General features: G+C 38.6%; 1 protein-coding gene across 4 annotated transcripts in view; it reads right to left on the bottom strand.

Annotated features, from left to right (window-relative positions):
- Positions 1–14,900, bottom strand: part of ZC3H13 (zinc finger CCCH-type containing 13) — a 46,340-nt gene extending 31,440 nt beyond the window's left edge. For 2 of the 4 annotated variants that reach the window (XM_027720252.2, XM_027720255.2), the window contains exons 1-4: positions 14,505–14,900; positions 8,545–8,667; positions 7,999–8,108; positions 2,434–2,545 (exon numbers count right to left, since the gene is read on the bottom strand). In XM_027720252.2, the coding sequence (XP_027576053.2) occupies positions 2,434–2,545; positions 7,999–8,108; positions 8,545–8,667; positions 14,505–14,885 (726 nt within the window). In that variant the 5' untranslated portion in view covers positions 14,886–14,900. Of the gene's footprint in view, positions 1–2,433; positions 2,546–7,998; positions 8,109–8,544; positions 8,671–14,504 lie in introns of all 4 variants that reach the window. The other 2 variants (XM_039382900.1, XM_039382899.1) reach the window with 2 other exon arrangements.
- Positions 14,901–15,587: the final 687 nt, after the last annotated feature.

The following is a 15,587-nucleotide window of genomic DNA, read 5'->3' as shown; positions in this document are numbered from 1 at the left end:
TATGCATTCACCCCATGATCTTTCTTCTCTTCAGTTTATTTCTCACCTCTTTGCCCACTTCAAGACCTTTGACCATAGTATTTTCTTGCATACAGATGATGACAACCGAACAGCATTTCAAATAAAACTGGACCATGAATTTCTACAGAGTAACAATTTCTATTCCATTTTTATATACCTGAGTGTTTGCTTCTGAAACTGTGACTTCACTTTAAACAGATGGTTTCATTGAGCTGTCCACAATAACTTATTTTTGTACTGCATGGTTTCAGTTACTTTTAGAAAATTAATTCATGATTTAGTTATACTTTCTTCATTGTGTATTACTTTGCACTTGCCAACATCAAGTTTCATCTGCCATTGTACTGCAAAAAACTAACTTCCCAAACTCCCATGGCATTCCTCAGACTTCAGTAATCTCAACTACTGTTTTCATATCTCCTGCAAAGTTCAACATTTGAGATGTCCAACATTTTTTCTACATTCTTTAAAGTTATAGCTCTTTAGATGAAGCACCACAGCATTCTCTGTAACTTAATTTCAAATTAATCTTCAAATTAATCTAAAATTTTCCCCTTAGCTAGGTTCTAAACCTGACAATACTATGCTTGGTATTCTTTGACTATCTATACATATGCCTATGCCTCAAAAGCCTTATTTCAAAAGGAGTTATTTAAGGTTTTTACCTGTGTCAGACAGTTCTCTCTTAACTACTAATCTTCAAAGTTTCACGGTAGTAGTCTGATGAAGCACAAATTTTGACTGCAGAACAGTGCTGCTCTTTTTTTTTTTTATTCCTTTTTAATCCACAATTATGAAACTTCTAAAAACGGAACAAGCTACCTTTCATTATTTCCAAGTTTTCTTATCCAGCTCCTCTGTTTCCCCAAAAGCTTTAATAAGAAATGGAAACATCACATATTAGATCTCCACCATAACAGTAGCTCTAACGATGGAGCAAGATTTTTGTTAGTAGTTCAGTCACTCGAGTCTTCTGTTCTTTTAGATCTCCTGGTTCTTTGCAAAGCAACTCTTGACGATTCCCCCTTTTCATCTATTTGTTCCAGAATTTTCTTTCGACATCCTGTATTTTGAGAGTTGCCTCCGTCTAATAATACAAAAGCTCAGTGTTTTCGTCAGCCTTCTGTTTTATGAGATTGAAACAGAGTATTTCTTACTCTGCAGTGTGCTTAACCCGTAAATAATTCTTTGGTACTTTAACAGACCCACTAATTCTCCAATTCCTTTAGATGTTTGCTTCCAGTTCACTTTTACTTGGGGCTTAGTTGTTTAAAAGTATTTTATTATTACATTAATAGAACACTATAAAAAGCAAGGTTAACTAATCAAAAGTAAGAATTACATCAAAATTAGAGTTGCATCAGGACAGAAGTTACAGCAAATTTTTAATAACGGTTGGAAAAAACAATTTTCCCACTAACCATATACTCAATAAACTGAACAGTTTATTCAAACTATTAGAAAATAAAAGAAACACACTTGGGAAAAAAGATTGAAAGCTTACACAAATTTACAGCAACTGAAAACATGATTGGAAGGTAAGCCATTCTGTTAATTTAATGATAGCAGCTGCTGTTTATTTATTTACAGCTGACATAAAAAAATTCATTTTACACAGCAAGTAGGAACAGACCAAGAGGAAATGATAGAATACTGTTAATACCTGCAGAAGCAAAACTGAGTTTTCACAAATAAAACCTTTTAATAATTATTCATCTGAAGATGGTCTTAAACATGATGCAGGAATACAGCGGTGCTACCGCTACACAGATACAGTGTCACACTACCAACTCTACCCCTATTTATTTGTAACATCAGGAACACATAACACAACTTAAAAATAACAAAGTTTTGATATTTGAGGGGCAAACGGTTGCACAAGGATGATTACAAAATGAGAAAAATAATGAATGAATTTTTTGCAAAATCCAAAGGTGAGCAGTTGGAAAGCCTGATGAGTACATGAGGAGGAAGGCAAAATGAACCAGCACCACAGTAACCGCATGGTCTCATCAAAAGCAAATTTGAGATGAACAACTTAAGTCAGGATGCATGTAAACACTGGATATGAATGTGCTGGGGAAAAATAGTAGACCATTGGAACAATGGTTAATACACCTTCTTGGTAATAATCAATACTATTAAATATTTGGTTTTTATCAGTATTTATAACATATTTTAATCTGTGGGATTTATAAAATCTTTGGGAACCAGAAGATCAGAAAGTGCTATAAAATTGCAAAATAATACAATGGTTAAGACATTTCATAACAAAATATGCGATATGCTATGTACAAAACGAGCAGTTCATTAAAACATTTTAAATATTACAAGTCACCATGATAAGGTTTCTAGGACACACTGCCTGATTGCTACCGAGGGATTCTGGAGTTCTGCAAACTCCACTCTTACCCTAACAGGAGAGGATGATTCCTCTGTACTCCGTTTCTGTGGCTCTGCCTCAATATCTTGACGTTTGTTCTTCATTCTTTCCCGAAGATCTCCAGTCGGTCTTTCTGGTGACCTGTATAATACAGAAACATAATATAACCAGTTCTATGGGACTATTTTTAAAGGAATATGATCTCTTTTAATTATTATTTTTATTAGTACATACAGAAAGATCTAAACCTCCCACGCTGAAGCCAAGTGGATGAGTAAGAAAATATTCTGTTCTAATGGGCTTAAACACTCTAAAAAAACCCCAACTCAGAATGTCAAGGAAGACTTGACTCTAAGAAGAAAAATTATTTGTATATATGGCATGACTCAGTTACTACTCTAGATCAGTTCAGGTGATCCTCTTCAGAACAAATAATCTTTTTCTGGACATCATGCAAATGTGTTTCACAATCACTCCTACCACGTACTTCAAGATTTAGCCTTCTCCACATTTTGCACCAATTTTGGTAAGTATTATATATTATGTATGTTTTACATATACATATATTTTAAACCAGAATTAATGAAGAGTCAAACTACTGTAGACTAGCAATGACAGACACAGAGAAACACAACTCTGAATGCGAATGAAGTCTGCAAGCGGAGATAACGTGACCTAGGTACCATCCTCCCATGGCCTCAATGAGGCTGCCACACAGAAAAACACTGTTGCAAGACCATAAACCAGCAATTCACTCTTGGAGGTCTCCTCCATTATCTTTCAGCAATATAATTATTTCATTATTTAATTACAAAATATTGGATGAACTCTAATAGTCATGCAACTTTAAGACATATTTTCTGTAAAAGATATTACCACAACATGGGATGGGAGGAGGAACATTCTACATTACTTTAATTTTGCCACCTCTTAGTATGAATTCACAAGTTCATTTATTCCCTACGGGTTAAAAGAGAACAACCCTTGCATTGGTGAGGTGTTGTCACAAGTTGCCCACAGAAGCTGTGGATGCCCCATCCCTGGAAGTGTTCAAGCCAGGTTTGGTGGGGCTTTGAGCAACCTGGTCTACTGGAAGGTGTCTCTGCCCATGGCAGGGGGGTTGAAACTAGATGATCTTTAAGGTCCCTTCCAACCCAAACCATTCTATGACTCTATAATTCAAACAAGTTCCTAAGATAATGGGATGAAGGAACTGTTTCAAATAATCTTTCAGTTCAAGAAAACAAATTTTCTCTTCATATACTTCTGGTTTGATACTGAGTTTACTACTGTGATGGCTGTCAGCTGTAAATATAAATTCTTCCATGAAATGGTTGTAGTACTAGATCTGTGCCCATCAGTTTACACTAAAGAATCACAAAAAGATACTGATGCTGTCTTATTTGATTAGAAGAGTTTTATGTAATATATGAATAACAAAATTTGCATTTCTTTTGTTTTTCAGACTGAATCAAAATTTCCACTTATAAAGCCGTTTCTCTCACTCTTCCTCTGTCACATAATATGCGAAGGGTAAACTGTCTTTCACAGTATGCATACAAAAATCTAAATTCATATAATTTCATTTTAAACCTGCACATATTTGAAGAACAGTAATTTTTTTTCACTTCTTCCTCAGCACTGTTATCTGTATTTACTTATTTAAATTGCATCATAAGGTTAAGTGTATGAAGATCTACAAAAAAAAGACCAGTGACTGCTCTCAGTTTTAAATGCATTTAATTCTCCATGAGTTGTAAATACAGGTCAACCTAGATCAGAGGTAATGTACAAAACAGTAGAGCTCTGCTTCTTTCATCACTAAGGATCAAATAATATCCAGCATACAAATATAAACAAGTTATCTTCTTTGCATGCATGACTATATAATTGTTAAAGTGTCTCACTTTAGTAAAGGTTATGATTCAAAGTATTTTTCCTTTCCCCTCATATTAGAAAGATAATCCCTTTGCATTACCAAAACTCTCTGAAGCATTCCAACCATCAGCTGCCTCAACAAATAAACTGTCTTTCAACATTAAAGTGCAATTCAATGCCTTAATTTCTAATAACATTTAAGCTATGATACAAAGGATTTGGATTAGTGAAACTGAAAATTAAGTTAAAAGGCAGAGAGATAATCAATAGTGTACTAGTAATATTGTTCCTCAAGAGGAACACTTTCAGGAAAAATCCCAGTAGCTGAAGGAGAAAGCAAGAGAAACTTTGTAGAGTCACACTGATATTTTAATGCTTTTTTTAAAAAAGTTATAGGTTGGAATAAAAAATCCAAACTACTTCACTCTGAATAAATTTTTTTCTTCCCTCCCATACTGAAAAAAGGTATTTTGCTAAAACATCATTGAAATATATTTAAATATTATAAAAGTTATCTAAAAGCCCATAGAAATTTAAAAAGTTACATGTTCAGGGTTGGGGTTTGTTGGTCTTCTTTTTTTGTTTTTTTTCTGTTATTGAGTCAGCTTTTTTCAGCTTTAGGAGAACACCAACACAAAGTTATTGCAATAACCTTATCTTTCCTTCCCCCAAAACATCATAACCCTCAAAAAATTTTAATAAAATACGACCAAGTTTGCCAAATTTTAAGAAATAATTACTCAGGAAGCCGTGACTGTTTTCAGATGCCTTGGCTTAATGCACAGAAAAACAAGCTGGTCTAGTAGCTGACTTTTCTTTTATGCATACCACAGTTTTGATTTTTTACACAACGGCTTCTTTTCTACATAACTTTCCACCAGCCCCCTTCAAAAGGGATCTTTGGTTAGTCCAGGTTATGCTCACTGCTGAGTTTCAACAGATCATGATAATTTACCTCTGCAGTTTAAGATGATGTGGCTAGACTGACACTCGTAGAACCTTTCACACTAAAGACATTATGTAATTTCTCTTTAATGGCTTAATAGTTCGTGCTGGGCCCGTCTTTTAAGTAAGGCCTAAAATGCAGAATTTCCTCATTTCAAATTTTAAGCAGTGCAATTAAATGATTTTAAACAGCATTACTTCCTGCAACAGTTCAGTTCTCCATGTTCAACAACATTTAGGAAATGCACATTCATAACTGTGCCTCCATTTGCTTCTGTACCTCTTACAGTGTCAGAAACAATTACCCAGGAATAGGCACCCCTTGCAACACACCCACCTGTGAGCATCCGTGTGTATGCATGTGAGAGCACACGTGTGTGTACAGGCAGATGACAATTACTGGTGTACCATGTATATATTATAATTGCTCATGAAACATTGTCCTGTTTTCCAGTTTCCCATACTACAGTATTTGAACCTTGCAAAATCCATACATTCTTTCCTAATATTACTGCTGGCTTGGTTTGGTTTTTAAATGCAGCGTAACGATCTTGAATAAAGATGATCAGACAGACTAAGAAAGGGACCCTGCGATGGCACAGATCCTGACAACAGTATAAAGGAACCAGCAACTATCTACCTGCTAACCAACGTGCTAACCAACAATGTACCAGTGCAGCAAGACAGCAAAATTCCTTGTGGAACAGCATGTTTACGCACAGCTCTTTCCTTGTTAACTCTCCTTACTTGAGATGCCTAGAAGACTGGCAGGTCTATTACTGAATTCTTAATATTATCATCAGGCAAGCTTTATATATAAACATGCTAGGTTTTATTTTCATAACAAGATTAAAATTCATGCTGTGAGAGGCAGCAATAATGCTGAAAGGGAAGAATCTTTTTCACACTGTATAGTCAAGTTTTCCTACTGGCCGGTGATGTTCTGAACTATGGGACGCATTATAGTCAGATAAAACCATTAACGATGAGATTTATTGCAGACAGGTATGAAACAGAAGGAACAATAGAGAAAGGCAGCAAGATATGCTTTGTCCTACCAAACTGCAGACAAGTGACTTCCCTGGCAGGCCTGGCTAAACACATGTAGACATGCTGCCACTATGTTATCCCAGATACTTGAACAAGAGTATTGCTTTAACTGAACTGATGTGGAAGCAGCATTAGCTCAGCTTGCATGAAGCCAGTAAATTGCATTCAAAATGCCTGGATAACAGTTGTGAAAATCTCTCTAACGTTAAATGGCATGAAAATGCCAATATTTTATTATGTACATAAACCAGCTTTTTCTATGCCTGGCCAAGAGCTATCAGTAGAAACTTCTGAAGACAAGCAGGCTTCTTTCATTTGTCTGGTTTGGGGTGTGTGTAGGGGTGGTGGGCTTCCTTCCCCTTTTTACTTTTAAGAACACCTTTATTAAACATTGAATGTGTCAGGCAAATAAGCAGGAGGATTTGTCCTTTGACTTTTTCATATAGTCCTAGTAAAAAAAGTCAGCAATAAAAAGCAGCAAATCAACGTTATTCTTAAATGTCAGTGGTGAGAGTGAAGCAGAAACACAGTTTTAATCATTAAAAGAAATGTCACCTTTCTTCAAATGACCAAGCAGAACTAAGCACTGAGTGTTCCAAACGCTGAAAGCAAGGAGAAAGTGACATTCTATCAGTTTTAAAATTTAATCTCTACCAGCAAATCACTTACTTCATCCATTTGGAACATTCAGTACAGAACAGAGTAAAATTGTTTACACACCAAAAGAAATATTAAACTCAGTGATGTATTTTGTATCCCAGCAGTCACCACCCTAGAAGCAGTGGAAGATCAAACAAGCAAAGTCAATATCATCCTGAGAGGATGCCAGAGGAATAGGAAAAAGAACTGGAAACGGACCCCTAAACTCATGCCAACACTTCCCATTGTTGCTTTATACTTTGATGCTTCAGTGTGCCCATCCATAATCTAGAGGTAGCATTGGCATTATATTATTATAGCATTATGAAGGACAGTTCTTTGTAAAATGTGAAGCCTTCAAGCAAAGAGGTACTATGCTAAAACCATAATAATTTTTGTCCTTTATAGCAAGAATATTACAAACTTACTGCCACATTCAGTTTCAGTTAAGCAAGGTGTTATGTCACAGAAAGGACAGTTGAAAAAAAATTTAAACTGTAGTAACATATGAAGAGCAGATAATAAAAAAATATTCTCTTTTGAAAAGTGAAGTAACTCTGGATCTCCTTCTATGACACAGGATATTTTTTCTATATCTGACAGATAAAGTCACAAAACTATGTTTGAAGAGAAGTGTTTTCTCACAACAGGAGAGAAAGGATAGACACCTTATTCATCAAACAACATAGCAAAGGCAGAAGGGCTGTGTGAGTACTGCTGTAAGCAATTGCAAACCAGCATTTGAGAAAAGGACAGACAAGTATACCAAAAAGCTGCAGTGACACTACGCCAAAAGAAAAAAGTATTAAGGTACTTGAACTTCCCATTTCAAGTAATGTAAGTAGTTAATCTGCATCCAGTGGACTCTCTTTTTTTAAAGCTCTATACACACAAAAATCCTGCACGTTGCCAAATTAATTGTTTTGAGCAGTTTCACAAGGCAATTGGTTATTGATAAAACATATGATTAGGCACACCACAGCATTTCACTTAAAAAAGAAAACAAAACAAAACAAAAGACATAGTTGCAAAAGCTATTTTCCTACAGCATGTGAAGAATTCAAAGTGAGTTCTTGATTTACCTTCTATAACTGCTGCTATAGCCTTTACCTCGTGGTGAAGGGCCATGTACGAATCTACATGTGTTCCCATAGAGGCAGTTGCCAGTCTTCAGCCAGTTACGGCACTGTGTCTAAGAGACAGACATTACTGGGTGAATTTCACACTCGTTTCTGGAAATACCATTGGTGTGAGTGTGGCAGAACAAACAAATGACTCCACATTAACTCCCATTTATCTGTAATTTCTGTCCACCAGTAATATAACTCATTAAAAAAAATAATCAACAATGATCATCAGGTCTGGCAAAGAAAAATTGAGGTTGGTGGAAATACTATTAATATGTAAAATACTACTGCTCCTCTCCAGAAGCTGGGACAACACATGTTATTTGAAAATTCTTGTATTAGTATCTTGAACATCCATGCGTTAAGGAGTTCTTTTCACCTTTACTTAACATCAGTGACATCTCAGTATTTGGTACTTGTGAGCTACTCTTTCCCACCACATAAATCCTGGAAAAGAAGATGATGGGGTGGGGAGGAAAAGAAGAACACTTTACAACTCACCTCTGCAGTACTTCCAGTGCTGGGTCCAAGCCTTTCAAACACACTGGGTCTTCGGGATGTGCTATCGGATATGGTCTTGGTATTTTCCACTGTGACCTTCCTTCTAATTTTTGACATTTTGTACTACTTCAACCAAAAAAAAAAGCAAAACTGTAAAATCCTTCAGTTTGGGGCTATTGACACTGAACTCACATGAATAAAATAGTATGGATATACGTTGTAAGAGTTGCTGCAGAGGTGATGAAGAAAGAAAAAGAAGTCATAAATGAGTGAAATGTATCTAATAACAAGGAATGCCTCTGATTTGAACTAGTCAGCTGAACACCAGTAATAACAATTTTTATTTTATGACCTGATTTGTATTCTTCAGCTTCCCCTTGGGAAAGATCACATGACATGTTATTCATTTGGGCAGCAACCACCACTCAGAACAGATGCTTTCTTTCATCATGTATTTTTGGGGCATGAACTCAAGTGACTTAAAGTGAATAGAACTTTTAATCTTATTGTACCAACCTCTCAGAAACCAGTTCCAACCACTAAAAATGGCTGCCATTTTTGAAACAAATTTCCAAAACTTAGAGCTCCATTTTTCCTCCTTTGTTGTGTATGACAACCTACTGAAAATCACCTTGATATCAAACACAGTCTGTGTTTGTTACTGGTTTGATTCCTACAACTCTTTGGAACCACATGAGTTTAGGAAAAAAAACCAAAAAACTCCACAACAGTGATACATTTCTTAAAGTTCTCAAAAACTAGCTCTTTTTCATTAAGAAAAACAGATTTTAAAGGAAATACAGCATAACTTCGATAACAAGAAGTCACAATTTATCTTACCTGAGAAAAGGAGTTATTTATAGAAAGAAAAACATATTAAAAAAAAAAGGAAGATACACATTAAGCACTAGAAATAGGTTGTATAAAAAGGGCAGAATGGGCCCCAACATCTATTGTCCATTCTTTACATGCTACTTGATCTACACAGAAATAAAATCAATTTGGGAACATCTGCCAGGTGCTGGACAATTTAGATACAGCTCAGAAAACCACCTCTTTGTTAAAGTGCAAAGTGCCATCACTCTCATTAGTCAGCAGAGCATGATTAGCCAAACACTAATCCTCCTACCCTTCTGCTGCTGCCTCTTCTGCTCCTATCCATGCGTCACTGCATTTAGAACACACACACACACACACTCTTAAGCTAATTTCTCATACACTAACAGATTACAAATGTCAAGAAGTTCATCCATAGAGCCAGAATAATACAAATTTAAACTAACATCCACCAGAGTTGATTAATACACATTTTTACCATCTGATCAGCAATGTGTTCCCACAGTATTCAGATTGTAAGGTTACATTTCACAGAAAAAAAATATTACAATGCATAAACATGGACACTTCATTATCTGAACCCTACAGTTACTTCTATGACAATATTTCCTTAGGAGTCTGACACCTGTGCACTTTCTACAAACAAAATGTTGTGCTGAAGCTCTTGCTAAGCACTTTAGCTCCTTTATAAACAACAGAAGAAAGCAAGCTTACACCATGTACTTGAGATTTCTCAGTAGAGCTCTACTCTACTGACTGCTTCTCCAAGCCTCTGATTATCTGAAGAATTTTGTCTCATAAGTAAGGTTCAGATAACCAAGACATTAACCAAGATGCTCAGGGAAAGTGAAAGTTAACCATATGGTGTATACCAAACATTAAAAACAATGGTTAACATCAATTAGTGGAAGCAGACAGTCAAACAGTAGAATTTGCCTGTAGTATGAAATTATTTGGGTTAGTAAAAACTGTGGAGAACAGAAATTTCCAGAAAGATCTAACTGAGTTAGAGAATTGAGTAATACAACAGCAGATGAAATGCAAATAAATACAATGCAATGCACACAAGGAGAAATGATTTTATCTAAATATTTGATGAGATCAAATTAGTCCAGTCTTCTGAGAAAAATAATTAGAAGTCATTGTGGACAGCTCAATGTGCAGCAGTAGTTATAAAGTCTGACAGGATAAACCATTAAAGTTAGAAAGCAAAACAATACCATGTCTCACCTAGCTGAGCACCCTTCCATTTCAGGATTCTCACTGAATTTCAGGAAAAAACCTACTAAATTTCTACAGTTTCACACAGCCACACCCTTTAGTAGAAGATATAAAAATCAACTGACACATGCAAAAGCATTTTTAGTAAGACAATCATATAACAACTACTGAATTTGGTTTAAATATCTACAGTTAAAATAACCATATCTGAAATAAAAAGGGTTAGAAGAATGACACTAGCAATGGCATAAGGAGAGCATTCAACACAAGAAGAACAGATGAGTGCACCTAATATGTAAGTACAGTACACGCTGACATGGTAGTAGTATACAGAAAAATTATATTCATTTTGCCTTTCCATTTGAATGTACTTAGATTTTCACAGAAACAGAGGCAAAACTTTTGGTTTGAATGTTACTTTTTACTCAGCATATAATTTCTTTTTGGAATTAACTTCTATAGGAAGTTATGATGATGAGTAGGCTTAAAAGGATTGCTATAAGCATGAAGAGGATGAAGGGGGCAACATCATCATAACCGAACAGATAATTTAATTCCAACTGCATTCTTCCCCGTATTTTGGACAATAATTTCCCACAGGGAAATTAAGAAGAATACCATCCAACCCTGAATCTTCTAATCTTTGCAAAATCCCCTATTTAAAAAAAACCCCAAACAAAACAAGACTTGAGACTAGAAATGAAAAAACATACTATTTCCAGTAGCATTGTGTCAATTCTATTCTTCTATTCTGGCCCATATCCACCGGTTTGCAGTTAACAACAGATATTTTATTAACAGAAGGGATATTTCATGACAGATTACTCCAAGCAAACAAAACCAGCATGCTGTGAGTGCACAGCATATTCACTTCTGTATGTACATATCACATGAGGATCTCACTCATGCAACAAGAACTGCAAGACATTTCACTGTTAAGTGAATATAACTGTTACCAAAGGCTGCAGGATTAGAGTCCAGACAGAGGCAAACTGAGGAATTTTCGCTATGTCAAACATTATATTGGAGAGATTGCATCTGAAAATGCAGATGCATTTTCATTCTTTGAAGATTGAGTTGAAAAAATAAATAGACTATTAAAACAATATTGAAAATTTCAGATGTATAATGCCAGTTTTTGTGTTTCTGACAAGCTTCCTTGCTCATAAACAAGTACTGTGAGGTGAAAAAATTACATGTTTAATTTCCAAATTTCTCAGTGTGCACATCAATGGACAATCAAGAACCCTTTAAATGGAACATCCCATAAAGATTCCCATAACTCGCTCAGTTCTCACACATTTTCACCTTACGTTGTTTTAGCACTCATGATCACAGTCCTGCTATCAATCCCACACTGACAGCCAGCACAATGACTTTCCATCAAATGTCTGCCTCTGGATTACCATCTCCGTAATAAACACTCACGTGGGTTAGACAGCACTGAGTATCAGTGTGGACCGAGCCTTGAGCATTCTCGACAGTTCAAATAATTACTACTACGATTTAAAAAAAATTTTAAAAATTTCTAAGTCGAAATTTATGCACTTTAGGTACGTGATATTGCATTACCAAATCTACTTCGGGGCCCTGAAGTATCTGCAACTTCTGAAACAGCTAACTACCACTAAGTGAAATTAACTTCATCCTCCTAAAATAAATTCTATAACTAAGATTTTAACTGTAAAGTATCACTTTTCCACACATAAATAAGATCCATGACAACCTGTAGCAATAAATTAGAAATATTATAACGCTATGATAACTTACACACAGATGGTCTATGTTACTTTTTAAAGGAAGTAACTTTCCCAGACTGAGAGAATCTGTTAATAACATTAATTATACTACCATTTGAAGGAAAATATATTTCAGAGTATTACTCACATGAATAAACCTAAAATGTAAACAGACTTGAGAGAAGTGAGTGCACCTAGTGGGCACTAACCAAGGACCTGAAATCAATGAAGCATGATGTAAAATTGACACAGTACTCACTGAAATGTTACATTTTTATTACTAGTACTCCTGCATTTTGGTGTCAAGCATGCTTAAGATTTTTCTTCCATATTAGTGTGATATTGCATAAGCCACAATCAAGACACATCTGAAACACCTACTTTTCCAGTAGAAAACCCTAATCTAGCCCCCTGAAAAAAATGAATCCTAAAGGATTCTACCAGAAAACTAAAAACTGAGATGTAACAGAACAAAAGCAAATTAAAAAAAAAATAAGAGATAAAATCTCTTTAAGAAGTCCAAGACATCACTCGTAAGCATGTCAATGTCTGTGCATGCACACACCACACAGAAGCTAAACATTATGTCACTTTAGAAAATCCTACCTGTGAAGAGATAAATAATATGACTTTTAAAATAACAAGCAAAATTATTTTAAAGTCCTACAGAAGTTCAGATACAAGCTGATTATAACACTCTATGAGAAACTAAATATGTGTTGAAAACTTAATAACAGCTTTGAGAATGGTTCCCCGCACTTTTCAAAATGAAGAGCTTTTACCTGACAAGGTTTTGGTTCCGATTACAATGTTAACATTTCCGTGTCACAATACAAATAAAATAGTGATATTTGAAGGAACTCCACAGGTTTACTGCCTAAAAATAATACTAAAAATGGTAATTTGTGTTGGTGTTGAACCTTCTAAAAAACCAGTCAAATACTCACACAAAGCCTGTTTGACAAAACAATAGCATTCTAAACTTACTTCAACAACTCCTTGCTGATAACCCATCACCATATTAACTTGAACCTGTTCCTCTAATTTAACATATGATATTTCTCCATTGGTAGAGACAAGGAACTGCTAACTATGTTTGGAAAGCATACAGTCATGGTTGGCTTTCTACGAGTGAATAAATAAAAATATTAGGCCCCAGTATCGCATTAGGAAGTATATAGTGTTCCATGTCTAACAAAGTCCTCATACTCAAAGAAGATGTTTCTCCAGACTGAGAGAGAGTCTACGCAGACTGGTGTGGACAGGTCCAAGTTCACTCAGCTTTCACGTGAAGCTTGCTGGATACGTGTTACCTCCAATCTGTGAGTTGGATCACCACATTAGCAAGCTGTCACTTCTCAGCAAACATGCTGAGAAGCAGTGTGTATGATCTCGGGCACAGCCACACAGAGCCACACTTTTCAGATACTTCGTTCATGGGCCGAGTCTGTCCACTCCCGTCTGCACAGAAGCACCGTGAGTGTTTCACCACCGGCCCAAGATCCCTCACGGTCCTGGCCACTAACCCACTATATGCCAAAAGCCTGTTCCTCTTGCAGAAGGTTGACAAGAAATCAACGGTGGAGTGAGAATCCATTGAGAAATCAAAGGTGAGGACCGAAGCAGACTATCCCTAACACACTAACCCAACACACCCAGGCTACTTCTGGAACGGATGGGAGTTAGCCGTAGCCGCTACCTGAAGGAGTGGTGATAGCAGAATTTATACGAGCGAAATTAGTAGTCCCTCTTGAGCGTAAAAAGCAGAAACTATTTTACTGCCAGAAAGTGGGAGAAGAGCCCTACTCCAGTGGGGAAAAAAACAAAACCCAAACCAAACAAATCACGAACAACGAAGATCCGAGTACGTGGGAAGGAGTCTGCAGCACGGCCCCGGCCGGCGGGACGGCACCCCGGGCACAGAGCGGCATGGCCCCGCCGGGCACCCACCGCCGCCGCTCCCGGGGAGCCCCCGGGCGGCCCGAGGCCACGCACGGCGCTGGGTGGAAGCGCGGCCCTTCCCCGCCGCCGCGCTCCGCGGGCCCAACGCCCCCGAGGCCCGGCGGCCCCGCGCCAGGCCTGGCCGGGTGGGAAAGGGGCGGGGGACCCGTCCCGCCTCCCGGCCCCCACCTTCCGCGCCCGCGGCCGTGCCGCCGCACTCACCTGCTCCTTGCGCTGCCGCGCCGCTCCCCGCCGCCTCCTCCGCCGCCGCCCGGGGCGGAGAGGGTGGGAGGGGGCGAGGGGGGGGTCCGTCCTCCCGGGCCTGAGCGCAGAGCGGCGCGGGCAGGAGGGGGAGGAGCGCGCGGAGCGGCGCGCGCCCCCGCGGACCCGCCGCTCCCGCCCCGCGCGCCGGGACAGCCGCCGAGGGACCGCCGCCGCCGCCACCGCCTCCGCGCGCCCTTCCCGGCGGCCCTCGCGCCGCCCGCGCCGCCGCCGCCGCCACCGCCGAGGGTGATGACGATGTGATGACGATGGTGATGGCGGTGACGGTGACGCCGATGACGATGGCGGCGGCGGGAAGGGCGGAAGCGGCTGTGCCGCCATCTTGGGGAGGGCGGGGGAGGCGCCTGGCTCCGCCTCAGAGGGAGGCAACGGAGATGGTGAAGGGTCTGGAGTTTGAGTGCTGTGGGGAGCCGCTGAGGGGGCTGGGAGTGATTAAGCTGGGAGAAAAGGAGACTCAGCGGGACTTATCACTCTCTACAGCTGCCTGAAAGGAGGTTGTAGCCAGGTGGGGGTCCGTCTCTTCTCCTAGGTGACAGGACAAGAGGACATGGGTTTAAACTGCGTCGTGGAGGTTTAGGTTGGACATTAGGAGGAATTTCTCCACAAAAAGGGCGATTAGACATTGTAATGAACTGTAATGAACCTCGGGGAGGTGGTGGAGTCACCATCCCTGTAGGTGTTTAAGAACAGACGGATGTGGCACTTTGCACCATGGTCTAGTTGACATGGTGGTGTTGTCCAGTCATAGGTTAGGCTGGATGATCTCAGATCTTCTCCAACCTAACCGATTTTGTAATTCTGTGATCTTCAATTAAACCAGAGCCCCATACAACATGGGGCCCCATACAACATTGCTCAGAGCCCCATACAACATGGCTTTCAGTGTTTCCAGGGATGGGACATCCACCACCTCTGTGGGCAACTTGTGCCAGTGCTGCACCGCTTGGATTGTAAAAAACTTTTTCCTTAATCTCAACCTGCCCTGTTTCAGTTTAAAACCATTGTTCCTTGTCCTGTTACCTT

The sequence above is a fragment of the Pipra filicauda genome, unplaced genomic scaffold (assembly GCF_003945595.2).
Source record: "Pipra filicauda isolate LSUMZ 115617 unplaced genomic scaffold, ASM394559v2 scaffold28_size6257848_pilon, whole genome shotgun sequence".
Classification (NCBI taxonomy): domain Eukaryota; kingdom Metazoa; phylum Chordata; class Aves; order Passeriformes; family Pipridae; genus Pipra; species Pipra filicauda.
Note: the sequence above shows the minus strand (reverse complement) of the source record. Positions and strands in the feature narration are given on the sequence as shown.